An 18,180-nucleotide genomic window follows, 5' to 3' on the forward strand; every position below is an offset into this window, starting at 1 on the left:
CAAATGGCCAATTAGCACATGAAAGATGCTCAACATCATTAATCCACAAAAATGCAAATCAAAATTACAATGAGATACTACTTAACATTCCCTAGGATGGGTAAAACAAAACCTCAGGTAACATTAAGTGTTGGCAAGGTAAAGACAATGGAATCCTTATACCCTGCTGGTGGGAATATGAAAGGGTACAGTTGCTTTGGAAACAGTGTGGCACTTTTCAGTGATTCAACCTGGAGTTACAGTGTGACCTAGCAATTCCACCCATTAGTATATACCCAATAGAAATGAGACCATGTGTCCACATAGAAACTTGTGCCTGAAAGTTTATAGCATTATTATTAATAACAGCCAAAAGATGAAAACAGCCTAAATCTCTATTAACTGATACTGGATAAGCAAATGTGGTATATCCATACAATGAAATACTATTTGGCTATATAAAGGAATAAAGTTCTAATACTTGCTATAAGACAGATGGACCTTAAAAAGATTATGCTAAGTAAAAGAAGCCATCACAATAGAACATATATGATTTCATTAATATGAAAATCCTGAATAGGGAAATCTGTAGAGACAGAAAGTAGATAGTGGTTACCTAAGGCTTTGGAGTGCTGGGAGATAGGGAGACCTTGAGTATGTGGTGGGGTGATAAATAAAAAGATTGGTTTGTTTTTTGTTTTTTTTTAAGGTGATGAAAATGTTATAAAATTGCCTTGAGTAATGGTTGCACATATCTGTGAATACTAAAAAACCTCTGAATTGTATACTTTAAGTAGGTGAATTGAATGGTATGTAGATTATATCTCAATAAAGCTGCTGATTTAAAAAAATGTAGGTTACGTGGGGCGCCTGGGTGGCTCAGTCTGTTGAGTGACCGACTTCAGCTCAGGTCATGATCTCACGTTTTGTGAGTTCGAGCCCTGCGTCAGGCTCTGTGCTGACAGCTCAGAGCCTGGACCTGCTTCAGATTCTGTGTCTCCCTCTCTGCCCCTCCCCCTCTCATGCTCTGTGTCTCTCTGTCTCAGAAATAAATAAACATTAAAAAAAAATTTTTTTAATGTAGGTTACAAAATAGTTGGTAAATCTGGTAGCAGAGTTATAAGTATACCAGATCAGAACTTTAGTTCAGTGGTTCTCAAACTTTTTAATCTTAGAACCTCTTTACACTCTTAAAAACTATTGATGATCTCAAAAAAACATTATTTGGGTTGTATCTATTGATATTTACTATATTACAAATTGAAACTAAGACATTTTCAAGTACTTATTTACGAATTCTGTTAAAATAATAATGAACTGATCACATGATTGTAAAATAATGATTTAAAAAAAAATTTAGTTAGAAGAGTAACATTGTTTTACATTTTTCCTTAGTAGGAAACAGCAGGTTCTAATATTGGCTTCATTATTCAATCCACTGTGATATATTGTTTTGGTTCAAGTATGAAAAGAAAATCTGACTTCACACAGATACATTGTTGGAAAAGGGAGAAGTGTTTTAGTAGCCTTTTTTTTTTTTTTGATAATTGTAGAGATTCTTCAATATACACTGAAACTCAAAAAGTAATAGTTTTACAAACATTACAAATATTACAATGTGAAATCAAAAACTGTGAATGAACTTTTTCATATTATGCTACACTAAAAGGCATTCATTGCTTTATCTTGCACTTTGAATGGGTCTTTTACCCTTTCAAGATATTGACATATCATTCCTTGGTCATTTGGAAGGCATTGATTGGTTCATGGAGTTATCCCAATCTTCCAAATATTTGCACATTTCATTATACAGTATCAAACAATCATATTGGTTAATATCAGCACCATCTACAGTGTTGTACATGTCACCAGTTTACTTTTATTGCTAATTAGTTTTTGAGCATAAAAATATACCACAATTTCTTTATTCTTCCACCTATTTATGGACATTTGAGTTATTTCCAGATTGAAGCCTTTATGAATAAAGCTGCTATGGACATTAATGTATGAGTCTTTGTACAGATACGTATTTTCATCTTTCTAGGAATCACATCCCTCTAAACCTTTTTATTTTCAGTCTTTCACATTTTAGCCATTATAGTACACTTGAACTGTATGACATTGCGATAATTTGCATTTCCCTGACAACTAATGATGTTGATCATCTTATCATATGCTTATTGGCTATTTTGCCTGTCTTCTTTTGTCTAAGTCTTTTGTCCATTTTTTAATTGGGTTATTTATCTACTTATTATTGAATTATGAAATTCCTGAAATATTTTCGGTATATCTTTGCAATAATTTCCTCCAGTCTATGGCTTGCCTTTTCTAATAACAGTATCTTTTGAAGAGTTAAAGTTTTTAATCTAGATAAAGTTTATCTTATCATTTTTTTTAGTGGTTAGCAATTTCTCTCTCCTACTCCTCCCATTTTACAAATCTTTGCCCACCGTAGGGTTTTTTTCCTGTTTTCTTCTAAAAGTTTGATAGTTTTATCTTTTGCTAATTGATCAATGTAATCCAATTTGAATGTTTTAAAGGACTGTAGTTTACATTCTCAAATAGTTTTTGACTTATTAGGTAACATTCTAATTATATGTTAACACACTTTACATTCACTAGTTCTCTTTTTATTAGAGTTACTATTTACCAAGGTACTTATTGTCTGCCTCAAACATGTGATTTCATATAATCTTATGTATCTAATACTTTGTAACCTCTGGGAAGTCAGGGCCACATATTTATAGTTTTCTTTTTTCCAGGTTAGGTTTATGAAAGTAATACATCATTAAAGGCAATAAAGTATAAAAATTCATAGCACAGTAACTAAGCTTCTTCTAGATGTTTAATAAATGTTTAAGGAATAATGATTCTTACTTAGGAAATCATTTCTAATATCTGATTGTTGAAACTTCTTGAATCTTTATTATAAATTTTTGTGATTTTAGATCTTTTTTCTAACATACCCAAACCTTTCCTGCAAATGGCCAATTTATTATAATGTCATTTAGTCATCTTAATTATATACAGGATATATCAGCATATTTCAAGTCTTATTACTGAAAATTTAGGCATAAGTAAGATAAGAATTTTGCCTCCTTGGCCAGTAGAATTTATTTATAATTGTTATAAGAGGATGATTTATTTTCCCTGCAAAGACTTTTTACAGATTTTGCATGAACCTAACTTATTATTGTGAGTTTATAATCACACCAATATCATAGGGAAACTCCTTTCTCTAATCATCTTAGATATTCTACACATACTTGTATTATTTACATTGTTAATGATGTTAAGTCATTATAAAATTAATACTTTAATACTAGTTTGGTTAGCTTTCATGAGCTTCTTGATTTTGATGAGAAGTAAACCTGGAACAGACTTATCAAATACTCGTAAAAATACTGCTACTCTTAGTATCACTACAACTGTGCTATTACTATAAGCATTTATTAGGCACATACCACATGCAAAGCACACTACAAGCGTTATGTCCTTGAATATCCACCACAAGCCTTACCTCTATTTTTACAAGGTTACACAGTTAATAAGAGGCAAGGCCAGTAATGTTCTACCTCATGTCTTCCCCTGACTCCAGACTACACCATCTTCACTTTTAGGTTATATAGCCAGCTGCCCTAATCATCACAAAAACTCTGCAAGATAGGCATGATGCCAGTTGCAAACAAGATTAAACTGAAATTAAGCGATGCAACAAAGTCACGTATTTAATAACATGTTTAAAGCTAGTAGCAAACTCTGATCTGTTTAAATCTAAAACTTACTCTTTCCTCCCTGTCACACTACATCTTTATGTATCTTGAATTATTAACTACTTCTGATGGCAGTAACTTCCCATGAGGAAAAAAAGTTCTAGACCAGCGTTGCTATTCAGCATTTTTAAAGAGAAAACTATCATTGTAAAATTGTTGACAAATTAGTACATGTGAAAGATTAAGTAAAAAGTTTCATTGCAGTCAAGGGAGGAAAAAAGGATGGAAACATATTTCCTTATGTGTAATTGCAAAGCAAAGAAAACAGTTATGAAATAAATACGTGTATATATGTAATTTTTTTTATTTATTCCAAAGGGACCTATGCAAGAAAAAAGAAAAGAACATTTTTCCAAAGCTATTTTGGTGGCCATCATGTTCATTATTTAGAAGGAGATTCCAAACCCATTGTGAATGCTTGTGACTGTGATCCTTGCGGTCTCTGTAGAAGGAAACAGCCGTCATACTGTCAGGTGTCCTCAAGTCATCCTGTCTACATCACCAATTAAATAATGATCGAGGTGATTAAATGGACTAGATATCTAAACATTATGCAATATTTGCATTTTGGTATTTTACAGATACATTTAAAACATTGTATAACTGGAAGAGATATCATTTAAATTTATGTTTTTTAAGGTTCTAGTAAAAAGACTATTTTGAAATGGAAATAGGAAAATGGGGGGTCAGACTTTGGCGATGAGTATAAGGTTAAATAATGTGACCAAGAATTATGACGTATTCCTCAAAATATAAAAAAAAAAAAAACTGCCCAACCATCTACAATTTTCACATTTTCCATAATATCTTTTCTACGCAATTTTTCTACCTATCCATTTTTTAATGTTTTTTAAATTTATTTTTGAGAGAAACAGAAAGAGAGAGAGGAAGGGGCAGAGAAAGCGGGAGACACAGAATCCGAAGCAGGCTTCAGGCTCTGAGCTGTCAGCACAGAGCCCGATGCGGGGCTCAAACTCACAGACTGTGAGATCATGACCTGAGCTGAAGTCAGACACTTAACCAACTGAGCCACCCAGGCGCCCTTCTAGCTATCATATAGTAGTTTTCTGGTCCTAATATCAGTTGAGGTATTAAAATGTATATATATTCTTTTGCTCTATGACTATAACATCTCATTATATATTTGTTTTTATGTCAAAGTACTTAAGAGAACATACAAGATTTAAGAGTTTGCTTCAACCAATCATGATGTAAACAGGGGATAAAACCCAAGAACTCTTAAAAACCAGCAAAGAAAACCACAAGGTTTCGGGTAAGGAAAGGGAATAAGAACCAGAAGCAGTATGCTCACAAATCTAATCAAAGACATATGAATACACAGAACCAGGAGACTGTGAGTTTGTGTAATAAATCTTACATAGTACTTTTTATGAGCCAGATGCAGTCCTCAAATCTTTTTAAATATTAACTCATTTTATCCTTACAGTAACCCCATATGGTTGGTGCTGTTATTGTCTCCATTTTACAGATTAGGAAACAGGGGACAAAAAAGTTGAAGTGACTTTCCCAAGGTCACACGGCTAGTGAGTGGCAGGATTTAGACCAAAGCAGTACCCTGTAAGTACCATACTCTTAACCACCATGCTCTGCAGCTTACTCAATAGAAGTACTAAAAGAAGGTCAAAATTAAGACACAGACTTGTGTACACAAAGTAGCATTTAATGATGAAAGAGCCTGGGCTTTTGGAGACAGATAGACCCAATTAGTCATATGGTTTTAGTCAGGTCTTAACTTTCTCAACCTCATCTTCTTCATCTTTTAAAAAATGGGGTAAGGAATACCTAATTCAGAGGATTAGCAAAAACATGTGCTGACACAGCGCTAACACATAGTAGTCACTCAATATATGCGAGCAATCATTACCTTCACTATAATTACTTTAAAGAGACTTCCAAAGATGAAAATTTGAACAGAGATCAGGCCATAGAAATAAGGTGTACAAGTTCATCAAAGCAGTAGAAGTCCTCAGCTTTCTGTCTCTTTTTATGAAAGTCTCTGACAGAATCTTCTAACAGGTCAAGCCTGAGATAGACCAGGAGGCATGCATGAAGTCAGGTGGCCATCTAAGTCATAGTAACATCACCATGTTGTTCCAAGACTCTTCTAACATCGTACATCAACTTCCTCTCCACTATGACCAGTGCCATTCCTATAGACTCCAAGTCAGAATTTAAGTGGTGATTGAATGTCTAAGGGTAATTTAGCTTATTCATTCACGAACAGATATTTATTGCTGAGGCACTAGGCACTCATGAGGATATAGCAGTGAATAAGACAAACAAAATTACTATCCTTGTGGAGGTTTTTTAGCAATGTAAAAGACAGTATGAATGGAGCAGAAAATTAGTATATGGAAGGTATTTACAGGCTTGAGCTTGGAATTTGATACTAAAGTGGTTTCTGCAAGAAATAGAAATGTAGTTTCATATCCTAGGAAACAATTAAACATCTATAGGTAATAGAATTGTGATACTTTTATTTGAATATGTTGTATAGAGTATCACTATGTTAAAAGTATATAAAATATCTATATCTCTTAAATTGGTAAAAGAGCCAATCAGTGTTCTTACTTTAGTTATTAGCATTCTGTCAGACTTGTACAGTAATGATTAGTTACCCTTTATTATACTTTTGGCATGCTTCCCATGTTTAATTTCATTGTAGGGAAGGAACACATAGTTAAGGAAATTGCAAAGAGGAGGAAAAGTTAAAATAGGGAAAATAATGACATAGATTCAAAACTGACTTGAATTTATTATTATAATAAGACTTTTGCAAGTAGAACGAAAAAGAATTATTTTTAAATTTGCATTTGAAATATTTTGTGTTTAGCCTGACAACTTTGAACTGAGAATTTTTTATTTTCTTTAGGTTAAAACTTATTTCCATAACAACAACAGGGAAAAATAACAAACACACATTGAAACAAATACATAAAAATAAACTCTAAGTATCTGTTAAGAAAACGCTAAAATTATCCATCAAATATATTATGAGTATCTTAAAAAATATATAGCCCTAAACAATTTTCCTGCAAGGTTGTTATATTACTGATATTGTCTCCTTCTAGAATATAATTTTAGCACCTGCTCAAAGACATTGTATTAAAAAATGTATGTGAAAATGGCCAAGTTAAATAAGACTTTGTTACATGCTAAACTGTGGTGTAAAGTGTCATTAGAAAGAGCGGGACTACGGACGGCTCCCCCATATTCGAGCATTACCCAGTTCCCAGATCCCTGCTGTGTAGTTGTTCCACTCGCCAAGAAGCCTGTTAAAGAGCCCCCAAGAGCATGTGTACAGCCCTCCATGTTAATAGTTAATTGGTGAGGATGGCAAGATGAGAGGACAGCCGAACATGTGGTCTCTCAGACTCAAGCCGTAGACAGACCTTTAGTTATAATAACAGCAGCTGCTCACGTTCTCACAACTCAACTGTTCAAAACTGTTGTCGAATGAAGGTTGCTGTGGATTGGGAAAAAAAAAAAAAAAAAAGGAAGGTCACATCTAAGAAAAATAACTAAAACCCTACCTTGAAACTCTTACTATTTATTATTTAAGTATGAGAATATTACTTGAACTTTTTAAAACTTAAGTACAAATTTCTATATTCAAAGCTGTTCTATTTCAGACACATATAACACTGCTGCTTTTTTCCTATTTACTGTTAGAAACAGAAATGCTGGTGCACTGCTCGAAACTTTTTAATGAGATTTTTTGCAAAGTGACACCTTTGAAGCAGTTACAGTAGGATGCTGTTCGATTTCCCCATCTAGCAAGATATGAAACTATTAATTTTTTTGGTTTTATAAATGGAAACTGGCTTCCTATAGTGAAATTTGACATCCACCTCCACATTATAGAACATTTTGTGCCTTTTAAGTTAATTTTATTTTCAATTCCCAGTGACAGTTGTGTACTTGAGGAAAATGATGACCAATAACATTTATTCTTTTTGAAATTAAAAATTTAGTTTTATGCCTTGTTATGATTTCCTTGGTAAGGTGAAAGGAAAGTAAGTTTCCCTTAGCTTCTGCATTTTGTTTACATGATCTATGACAGGTTGTTGGTGACTTGTTTTTAGTGATCCAAAGCATTTTTACTGAAAACCGTCAGGAAGTAAGTATGGAAGAACTTAGAATTGTGATTCAAATGGGAGGTGCAAATATTTTTCTGTGGCTTTCTCACAACTTTCCTTTCAGGAAGAAAATGTACTTTTTATTATTGCTAACTTACTCAATAATCTACTTTTTAAAGGAATTTTTAAATATAAACAACAGCCTAATAAATTACTCCTTAACTATCATAATGAAGGGGTGAAAACTTCTTTGACATTACTCACAGTAAAATATTAAATAACATTTTCTCATTCTAGAATACTTCTCAATGTCACCAGCATTTAATGTGTTTGCTTACCAAACATTAGTTTATAAACTATTCAAACTTTCTTTTATTCAGAACAGATTTCAGATTTGAAAGTGTCCCAGAACATATTTTGATTGGTCATTATCGTCATTTGCTCCATTAATAGCCTTACTCAGTTTTTATCCTATAATCAATGTTTTCCAACAATTTGATCTGTGGACTTCCCTCCACACCCCCGCCCCACCTATCTGTTTGGAGAATACCATCACCAATATGTTAGTTTATGCCAAGGAAAATTTATTTTCTATAGAAAAGCAGGAAGAAAGTGCTTTGTTATTTAGAACATCTCTTGAAAATTGAGGAAGCTTTTATTTAGTGTGTTATTTTAATTGATATGTCTTCCAATTAATATTTTACAGCATTAATATAATAAAGTTTTGAAATGAGTGAATGTTTCAAAGTAGAGAAATTCAGAACAAGCCTCTTCACATCCATAAACTTTTGTGTTCATGCTGAGTATCTTAGCAGCTAAACTCTAAGTCAAGTAATGGACTGCTTAGAACTAACCACTAATATGGGATTATGAAATGTGGACTCCAGTGGCCTTGTGCATTTCTCTCAGTGTGAAATCTTTTATTCTTAAAACAAGAACTAAAAATAATTGCATGGTAAAGGAACAACAGACTTTTATGAGTTTACAACTATAAAATTTTGGAAAATATTTTTAATGTAATTGTTGATAAGAGCATCATAATAGGAAAGCATAACATCATCTCTGTCCCATAACTTAATCTATTTTAAGTGCTCTTTTTAAATGTACTTTATTAAGGAGAAAATTTAAGGATGAAAATTAGAGATTAGATTTAATCTCTTGATCATAACTATCAATTACTAAAGGATAAAGTCAGATATTCTGGCTGTCAATTTTTCATGAGTTCCTTTTATTTTTCTAGATCTTCTCAACTACTCTGAGGTAGATTGTAAGAAATTAACATTTTTAAAAGTATAAAAAGCAATCTTAAAAAGTCAACTGAATCATACTAAACCTATTTTAATGTTATGCCATGTATGTTAAATTGTAGTTTTTGAAAATTTAGTAACTTCATATGAGTCTGGTGTACTGGAAACAGTCTTTTATTCTTTATAATAACAAATAATAGAGAAATAGGTGTTTCAACTTTGCTACCATACGCTGCTTATAAAAATCTATAAATTCTTATAGCTCCAGTTTTTTTTCTTCTGTTTTATACTGCACATGCTGGTATCTGATTAATTTTTTAAATCAAATCTTAGCATGTATGCATTATACATATGTATTGAATTTACTTTCTTGGTCAAGGATGTTTGAAGCTTTTTACACAAATAAACTCCAAATTATCTGTAAGTTTCTGTCTATATAGAACATTAATAGCAAAATATATACTATTTTATCTTCATGTAAATATGCATATTAAATAAAAGCAGGATATTTTAAATGGTCAATAAGATAAATGTGCATCTTTAAAGGAAAAAAAAATGCCACTTTAGAAACCTTTTGTTATACTTAACCTAACCAAAGCATATTCAGCAAGCCATAAAAAGAAAAATAATTTTAATGTAAAATGGTTTTTTTGTTCCAAAATAACTTTGTGATGTTACAGTTCATACGGTGATTCATACTGTACTTCCTTGTGGTGATGGTGGTTGTTAAAGTACTATTTAGAGCCAAAATTTTTAAATATATCAATGATAGAAATAGTGAAACGTCTCATCACAGTATGGAGATTGAGTCATCTGTTTGGGCATATGGAATCTTTGGCTGTGGACTGCAGTCTTTATAATGCCCAGTGTCCAGGCATGGACACAACTGTTCTGGGAACAGAAGCAGAGAGGGACCTCTGTGTTCAGTCCACTTGAACGTGATAGAAGAAAAAAGGGGAAAGGATCTTTAACGTTAATTATCTTTATTATAAACTATCTTTCAACTTGATCACTTTTTATGTACAGAAAATAAGTACAACTGTATGTAATTTGCATTTATTTTGCAAATAAAATTAGTAAGTTTTTAATCTTTGGTGTTACAAGCTCTCTGAAAAATACCTGTGAGAAAATGTAAGTTTTGAATTATTCCTATTTGTATACTTTGATGCATTTCCCTTAAAGAAAGATTACTGTCTTCAAAAAAAGATGATACTTATTTCTTAATATTGAGATGAAATATGCTTGTAACTAATTATAATTTAAAGCTCTTTAAATATCAGGTCATATATTATATCCTAGTATTATGTTTTAGCCCTTTGCTATTAATTACATTATTATTACTATATAAAGTATTTCTGCTTCTTTAATAATGTTTTCGCACCCTATGTAGTTAATCTTTAATGTTGAGGAGGACAAGGGGAGAGATTAAATTAGCCTTGTAACCTCTTTCTCTTCCAGGCTGATGATGGAAAATAAAAGCTCTTAGCCACAAAATGTAACACTTAGAATTAATATTTAATTAGACTAGCAAATTGTACACTGTGGCTGAAAGCTTCCAAAGAGTTGTTAGTGCCACAATTGACCTACAGGTTTAATAATAACTCACTTCTAGAAGCAAGTGCCAGTTCAGCATAGTAGAGCCACTGTAAGAAAGTCCTGAGAGATTAAAATCAGCAAACCAAATGGCAGGCAGGGATTCCTGGGATGGAGCCTTCTGGAAAGCTGGGAGCTGGAATAGCTTTTAAGCCAGGATTCAGATGAGAACAGTGGGTGAAAAAGCTGATCCCTCCTGTTCTGGGAGCTTCTGGTTGTAGGCCAAAATCTTAGAACAGATTTTTACTAAATGTTTTTGCTGCAGCTATTAACTTACATTGAAAATCAAATATTGAATAATTTTTCTGTAAAATTTAACAAATTTTTTGTGTAAACATTAGTTCTTAATTTCTTACATATTAGTACATAATATCTGTAAACTCAGATCATTAGATTATCAGATAGGTTTGGCGCTGTACATCTATGCTCTTTTGCTGTGACATGCTGTTTCCTTGTTCCCTGTATAGTTGATTTATATGGTTCATTTCTATATTATTTCATTACGGGGCATTATGCAGAACCTGAGAAAGAGATTGTGAAGTCTGTACCCAAGAAATGTTTTTCTTCAAGAAGGTACATATCTCAACAAATATAAATTAAAGGCATTCTTAATTTTTAAAGGCCTTATATTATAAAAGCAATGCTACATTTGCTTATGCTTATGATGCAATTAAATTACAAGACAAATAATTGGACCTCCTGGTGAAACATTGGATCCTTATATCTCTGAGAAATTAATCTGGTGAAAAATAGGAGACCATGAATTTGAAAATGTGCAAATACAGAACAGCTAACTTAAGAAAGAACATCTTACATAATTTATTGGTTTTTATCTTCAATAATTAAAGAAAAGCTAAGTCATTAGTTAAAAATTCAAGCAGATGAGAACCTTGCCAGCAGAGGGAGTAGTCCTGTCTGCCGTCAGGTTCCCATCATTTTCCCACCTGCCTCAGCTTTTTTCCCAGCCAGTCTCCCATCTGGACCTGGCTCTGTCAGCCTGTTCCTGATGACAGGCTATAATTTTATACTCAATATGGGATTATTCTAAGCTGATTTTAAACTTTAGTATCTTTAACCTACCACGGCATCACAAACATCAGCTGGATGCTCCGTTTGATATTTGGATATTAGCAATTGTTTTTCCAGGCAAGCTATGAGCTTTTGGACATCTGTGAATTATCTGAAGGGTTTCAAGTATAAAGTAGTAAGCAACAAATTTCTGATTTGGGAAGCAACCCATTAAACATTTTTAAACAACAAATAAAAATTTCTATATGAATGATTTCCATAATATGAAACAAGATGGTATATAGTTGATGAAAAACTACCTACAGTTAATTTGGAATATTATACTATTATTCAATTTGGCCTATTCATTATAATATTTTGTTTACCTTATTTATAAGTTTTCAGAATTTGTAAGATTTTTTTCATGTTTTTATACAATAACCTATTGGAAAAGAAAACTGATGTAAATAAATGTTCTGCAAAGCATGTACTATTTGAAGCCAGTGTAAATGTAAATAATATTTCTGAAAATAACATCATGTGTTATTAAAAAATATTTTCATGCCAAAACTTAGAATACTAAGTTCAATCAGATGGGAATCCCAAAAAGATGTGGCTCCATTGCTTAATGCTAGTAAAAGTGACAACTTAGCAATTTATTTTGCCTTTCAGGTTAAGTATATTTACCATTAGCTCCTTTGTGGATATGTTTTTAAAGCATTAGAAAAAGGAACCAAAATATGTTTGCTTTATGATTTCACATATCAGTATATGATGCTACCAAGAGAGTGTTATAGCTAGAATTTTTTTTTAATTTACCGAAGTTCCACTATATTTTAAAATTCACTGTGTGACTTTGAATAAATTTAAGTATTAAATCTGGGAAGAATTAATCTAATGCCTTCATTAAGGTATTATTACAATTATAAATATTTATTAGTATAATTATATTTGGTAAAATCATATTATTCCTTAAACTCAAAAAAATATGAACAGAATTATTTTTCCCAGTATAAAATATTTTTAATAAAAACAAAATTTTAATCTACAGAAGTAAGTGACAACTCTGGAGAAGATAGGGGGAGGTTTGTAAAGTTACAATAAAAATAATTTTATTATTTCATAATCTCAATTTCTATAGAAGGTAAAACTAAATAAGCATAGGAAAACAAATACCTCATTAAACATCTATAGATTTATCCTTTTGTCCAAATTTATTTTTTTATTATATCACAAAGAAATGTCATAAATGCTAGTGTGGTTATGTTTCTATGCATATCATTTTTCAGGAAAATGTTATTATAACTTGAGTTGTTGAGTAGTATACTTGCTTTTCTTGAGATTCTCCTCCCTCCCCCCACAACACACACACACACACACACACACACTATGTCACATAATACATTCAATCATAAAGTAACTTAAATATTTCTTTAACTTTTCAGTATTAACTTAATAGTTCTTTTGCACTATTGTAATCCCAAATCTGACATGTGTGCCATACTCAAATGGGGGCCCTACCCTTATATTGTGTATTTGCTGTCTCTCTTATTTGAGTAGCTCAAGAACTTATTCTTATTTGAGACATTGCATAAATGGTTAATGTCAACTGGTTTATGCTTTTCAAGCTTCTTAATAATTAAGTGATTGGTTAATTACATTTTAATTCTCTTGTTCAAAATCTTTCCTGGGAGTATATTTTGTGTTAGTCCAAACTATCTTTTATGTTGTTGAGATAATTAGGTCAAAGAAAGTAGGAAAACATTCAGGGTTTGAGGTATTCTGATTGTTACTTTATTACTCTAAGTAGGTATCTCAACTATTTTTATTAGAAAATGGAGGGAGCTTTATATGGCAGTAGTTGAATTTTTATCTCTTAAAGTTCATAGTTTTGGCTTAATGAGCTCTGAATTGGAAAGGAGCATTAATTTAATCTTCCTTTATTTAAAATCCATTTAATGGATTTGGCATATCCTAATAAAGAGGTTACCGTTCTATAAAAGAAAACAGGAAACATCCTATGAAACCAAGCAAGAAACAATCAAAGGAAAAACTCTGAAATTTTTTGTGAAATTAAAATTGGAGTAAAAAGGTAGTTGACTGGACAATCTGATTTGCCTTTTTTTAATTTGCAACACCACTTGACATAATTTAAATTTAAATAATTAATTAAGAAATTCCACTGCAACAGAAAGTTTTAAGAACCTTTTATGTAACTTAATACAATGCTATTTGAGACTGCCAGCAAACTCTTAAAACTCCTGGACACTGGCTCTCTGCTCTTCTGGCTTCCCTCCTAGTCATGTCTTGGCTACTGTCCAGAGCTGACAACTTTCACCCAAGAGTGAAGGGAGATTTGTCTAGTAGAAGGAGGATTTTTGAGCCATCCTAGATTTTCACATCCAGATGGGCAAGGAGGAGGGCTGGCAGTATCATTGTACATACTTGGGTGATGTCATTGTGCCATGCATGAATATAACCATTAATTTACTCCTACTGGTAAGTCCTGAATGTCCTTAGTCAAATGTTCCTTATTAGAAAGTGTAATGTAACAACTTCAAAGTCAACACAAAAATTACTCAAAGTTTATGTCTAAGTAATTGATGCACAAACACCTTGACTTCTCCATTTCCAACTACATACACTGCAGACCAAAGAGATTTCACATCTTGGCTAATAACATAAAAACACTTAGAATCTGTTAGGATGAGAATGTGGAAGTTCCAGTTTCAAGACCTCTGCTCAGATTATTATGCTAAAGCTTCCCAAACACCGTGAGTTATATTATAACAATTTATTGTCCATAGTGTATTCTTCCTAAAGTGAATTGTTATTATTATGCTTTTGAGGTTATTTAAAGCTGTTAATTTTAGATTCTTTTTTAAGTAAATTTCACCTACCCTTATCTAAAAGACCACTTAGTATTAACATTATGATTTGAAAGGCAAGAGTGGTTTTAAGGTATGATCATACCATATCTTACATATTAATACCATACTCCCTATGAATCTCAGAGGTACCAAAGTAACCTGTGACACTAATTTAACTTTCAAAAAAATATGTACATTTACATGCCCAAATATCTTTTATGCTTTGTTCATAACTGGAAGACTGAATGAGTTTGCAGTTAAGATAAAGATTATCTCAGTCAGGAATTTAGATGTTATTATAATTTCCAGTACTTCTTATTCTACATTTTTTCAATATCTGTACAACTTTCACCATCCAGTTTACCACATTACATAAACTATTTTCCAAAACTGCTGTGCAGAAAGCAGTAAGGTCACTGTTAAATATAACTTATTTTGTGGTAATGATTAAAACTTTTTTCTTGCTGTAATACTTTATGAAAGCTTTTATAATAGGATTTAGTTTGTAGTTAATAACTGTAGTATAAACCTACAGAACTTAGAAACCCAATAAATGAAATATATGCATGAGTTTCTGAGATTTCTAAATCCAGGCTGTATACATCTTTTATTTTGGAATTCATTAGTTTTCGTCTACAAAGTGGATAGTTGGGTTTTTTTTATCTCCCCTAAATTACCTTAAAAAGATCTATAATGTTAACAAATATTACAGGGTGTTAAGTGGTTTATTAGTAAATTTTAGGGTTAAATTGAAGAAAGAAACCCTCTTTGAAATAAATATCATGTTGTCCATTTAAATATACAGGACCTTGCTTATAGAATGCTAGAACACTAATTCCATTTCTATTATTAAAATAATTGAGAAATCTCTAGTTTATATCACTACAATTCCAAATAGATGAGTTCTAACAAAAATTGATTTTTATCATTTAGATTCAGATATTTAGATACAAAGGCTTAGACTTGTATTTATAGATAAAAGGAAATCTGACCTTTTGATTAAGAAATATTGTCAGTAGCCTTTATAAGTGCTTGTTCATCTGAGGGTCCATGACAGGAGTACTCTTCCCAGTTGAGTTTATCCTAAAAATGAAATGATAAGAGCCTGCTGGTTGTTATCTAAGATTCTTCTTAATGGGAGAACCACATGGTTATTCTTCATCTCCCACTTGTTCTCACCCTCTACAACCAACCCAGCCACACCCCACCCCCACCCCAACATTGTTCAGTACTCAGCACAATGAATCATTTTCAAGTTGACTCATTGTGAACTGTCTCCCAGCTGTTGGAATGTCTGGCAGACATTTTTGTTTGGGTGAAGAATAACTGGCTGAAACCCAACCTGGATGAGTTTGATATAATAGTCTTTGGCTAAAGAAATATTGAGAGGAACTTGTTTATGGCCTCTGAAGCCCCTGTTATTCCTGGAGTAGGACCATTCCCTGTGGCATAGAACTGAAAGTAAGGAATCAATCTGGATTATTTTCTCACCATTGAATGAAAAATTGCCTTGGAAAAAAAACGGGCATTTTCAAATTATGTTTTTCTGTACTCGGTACCCACGTGATTGAGAGTATTAAAGCCAATTAAGGATAATTATTTTTACTGGTTCCTTTTAGGAGCACTGATTCAAAGGCTAAAACATTCTGTATACAACACACATTTCTACTTACAGAGGAGTTTCAAAGACTGCCCTAGGTATGAGTTAAACAGGCATTTCAGCATAATGTTTAGTGACAGAAGCTACTATGTATTTCTGATAGAGTCAGGTAACATTAACGAGCTTTCTTTTATTTTTCATTCTGCAGTCTTTACAAGGGAACCTAAGAAACAGAGGAATACCAGTAAGCTCAGTAGTCAATCATGTTTTCAGAAAGTGAACATACTTGATTATGCTTGGACTTTCCTCTAACGGGACATAATGTTGGACTGAAATTTTCCTGTTTTATATTTCCCATCCTTTTCTAAAGATTATTTTTAAACGGGTAGACATTACCATTGTATAAAATGGGAGTTTCAAAATTATAAAATTTTACAAACAACAATTTTTTCAACTTATCTAGAGCTTCAGAGCAAAAGTTTTTTTCTAAGATGTTATCGACTTAGACCTACCACTATGTCACAGGCTAAAAGGAATACTGAATTTCTGTTAAATAAAATAATTCAAGAGAACCTATAGGGTATTTGATAATTATATTTTTAATGATTTTTTATAGCCATGAAATTCTGGGTGTTTTAGAATGTTTGCTACTTAAAATGTGACTTCTTTTTTACAATATATTATTTAGCAATATTTTTGGTTCATGTCTGGTTGTGTTGGGAAGGAAAAGGTAGGCTACTAGTCTAGTGCTAGTCATCTACCATCTTTTCTTTGCCTTTATTGTTATCCCAGAGCCAAATAGCAGCATCTGGAAGGAGAAAATAGAAGACTCCAGAGGTGGCCATGTTGCAACCTCTTAGCTAGACCCTTCCGTGTTTCTAAAATGCTACAGAGGACCTCAGCTGTGACAGAGCTGGAATGTGGTCCCACTTGACAGATGATAATGGGACCTTGCCTTACACATTATACCATAATATCTACTGCTTCTGAATCCTGATGTCTATGAGATTTAACAATGGGCAATGGGTAAAGTAATTTGAAATGTAATAGTGTATGAGGATAAAGGTAGGCTTGCCCCTTAAGACAGAAGAAAAATAATTTATATTCTCTACCAAAACTAAGATATGTCTCCTCAGCTCTTCCAAATAGAAAAGCATACCAACATAGGCTGGAATTTTCAATTAAGTGCATACTTTCATCCATTTTCAGCATGTGGTAGCCTTAACTTTTAAGTTACTTCTCTGCATTGATATTTATCTCCTCTATAATTTGTCATTGAGATGGCATAATGGCACTGAATAGATATTATATTTTTAAGCATGAGTGTTTTGTTTTCTTGTTTTGCAGAATAAAGCAATTATCTCCCGTGTTACAAACTTGTCAGATACAGTAGTTGGTCTGGAATCATTTATTGGTTCTGAGAGAGAAACCAACCCATTATATAAGGATTATCATGGTAAGCATTGCCTTTATAATGAGAAGAGAATATCCTGAGTGCCTCTAGGGTACCTGAAAGCATTGTATCCAGTCATAATATCTACTGTCAAGTAGCATGAATTTTGTTTTATAATATATCTATTAAATGTTTTCCTGGGGCGCCTGGGTGGCTCAGTCGGTTGGGCGTCCGACTTCGGCTCAGGTTGTGATCTCGCGGTCCGTGAGTTCGAGACCCGCATTGGGCTCTGTGCTGACAGCTCAGAGCCTGGAGCCTGTTTCAGATTCTGTGTCTCCCTCTCTCTCTGCCCCTCCCCCGTTCATGCTCTGTCTCTCTCTGTCCCAAAAATAAATAAACGTTGAAAAAAAAAAAAAGATTTAAAAAAAAAAAATTAAAAAAAAAATAAATGTTTTCCATTCGTGACCATTCTTTCATGGCAGCTTGTCACCAAACTACATTAAGACTACAGACTATGGGGGCACCTGTGTGACTCAGTTAAGCATCTGACTTTGGCTCTGGTCATGATCTCATGGTTCATGATTTCAAGCCTTACATCGGACTCGCTGCTGTCAGCA

General features: G+C 32.7%; 1 protein-coding gene across 1 annotated transcript in view; it reads left to right on the forward strand.

Moving 5' to 3' along the window:
• The window catches only part of ELP4 (elongator acetyltransferase complex subunit 4), a 249,110-nt gene that overhangs the window by 98,478 nt on the left and 132,452 nt on the right, over positions 1 to 18,180 (forward strand). The window contains exon 8 of the mRNA XM_047070348.1: positions 17,518 to 17,626. Coding sequence (XP_046926304.1) covers positions 17,518 to 17,626 — 109 coding nt within the window. The remainder of the gene's footprint in view (positions 1 to 17,517; positions 17,627 to 18,180) is intronic.

Source organism: Lynx rufus, unplaced genomic scaffold, assembly GCF_022079265.1.
Source record: "Lynx rufus isolate CCGP_SWC_20201006 ecotype Redwood Valley unplaced genomic scaffold, mLynRuf1.p SCAF_9, whole genome shotgun sequence".
NCBI classification, from domain to species: Eukaryota; Metazoa; Chordata; class Mammalia; order Carnivora; family Felidae; genus Lynx; species Lynx rufus.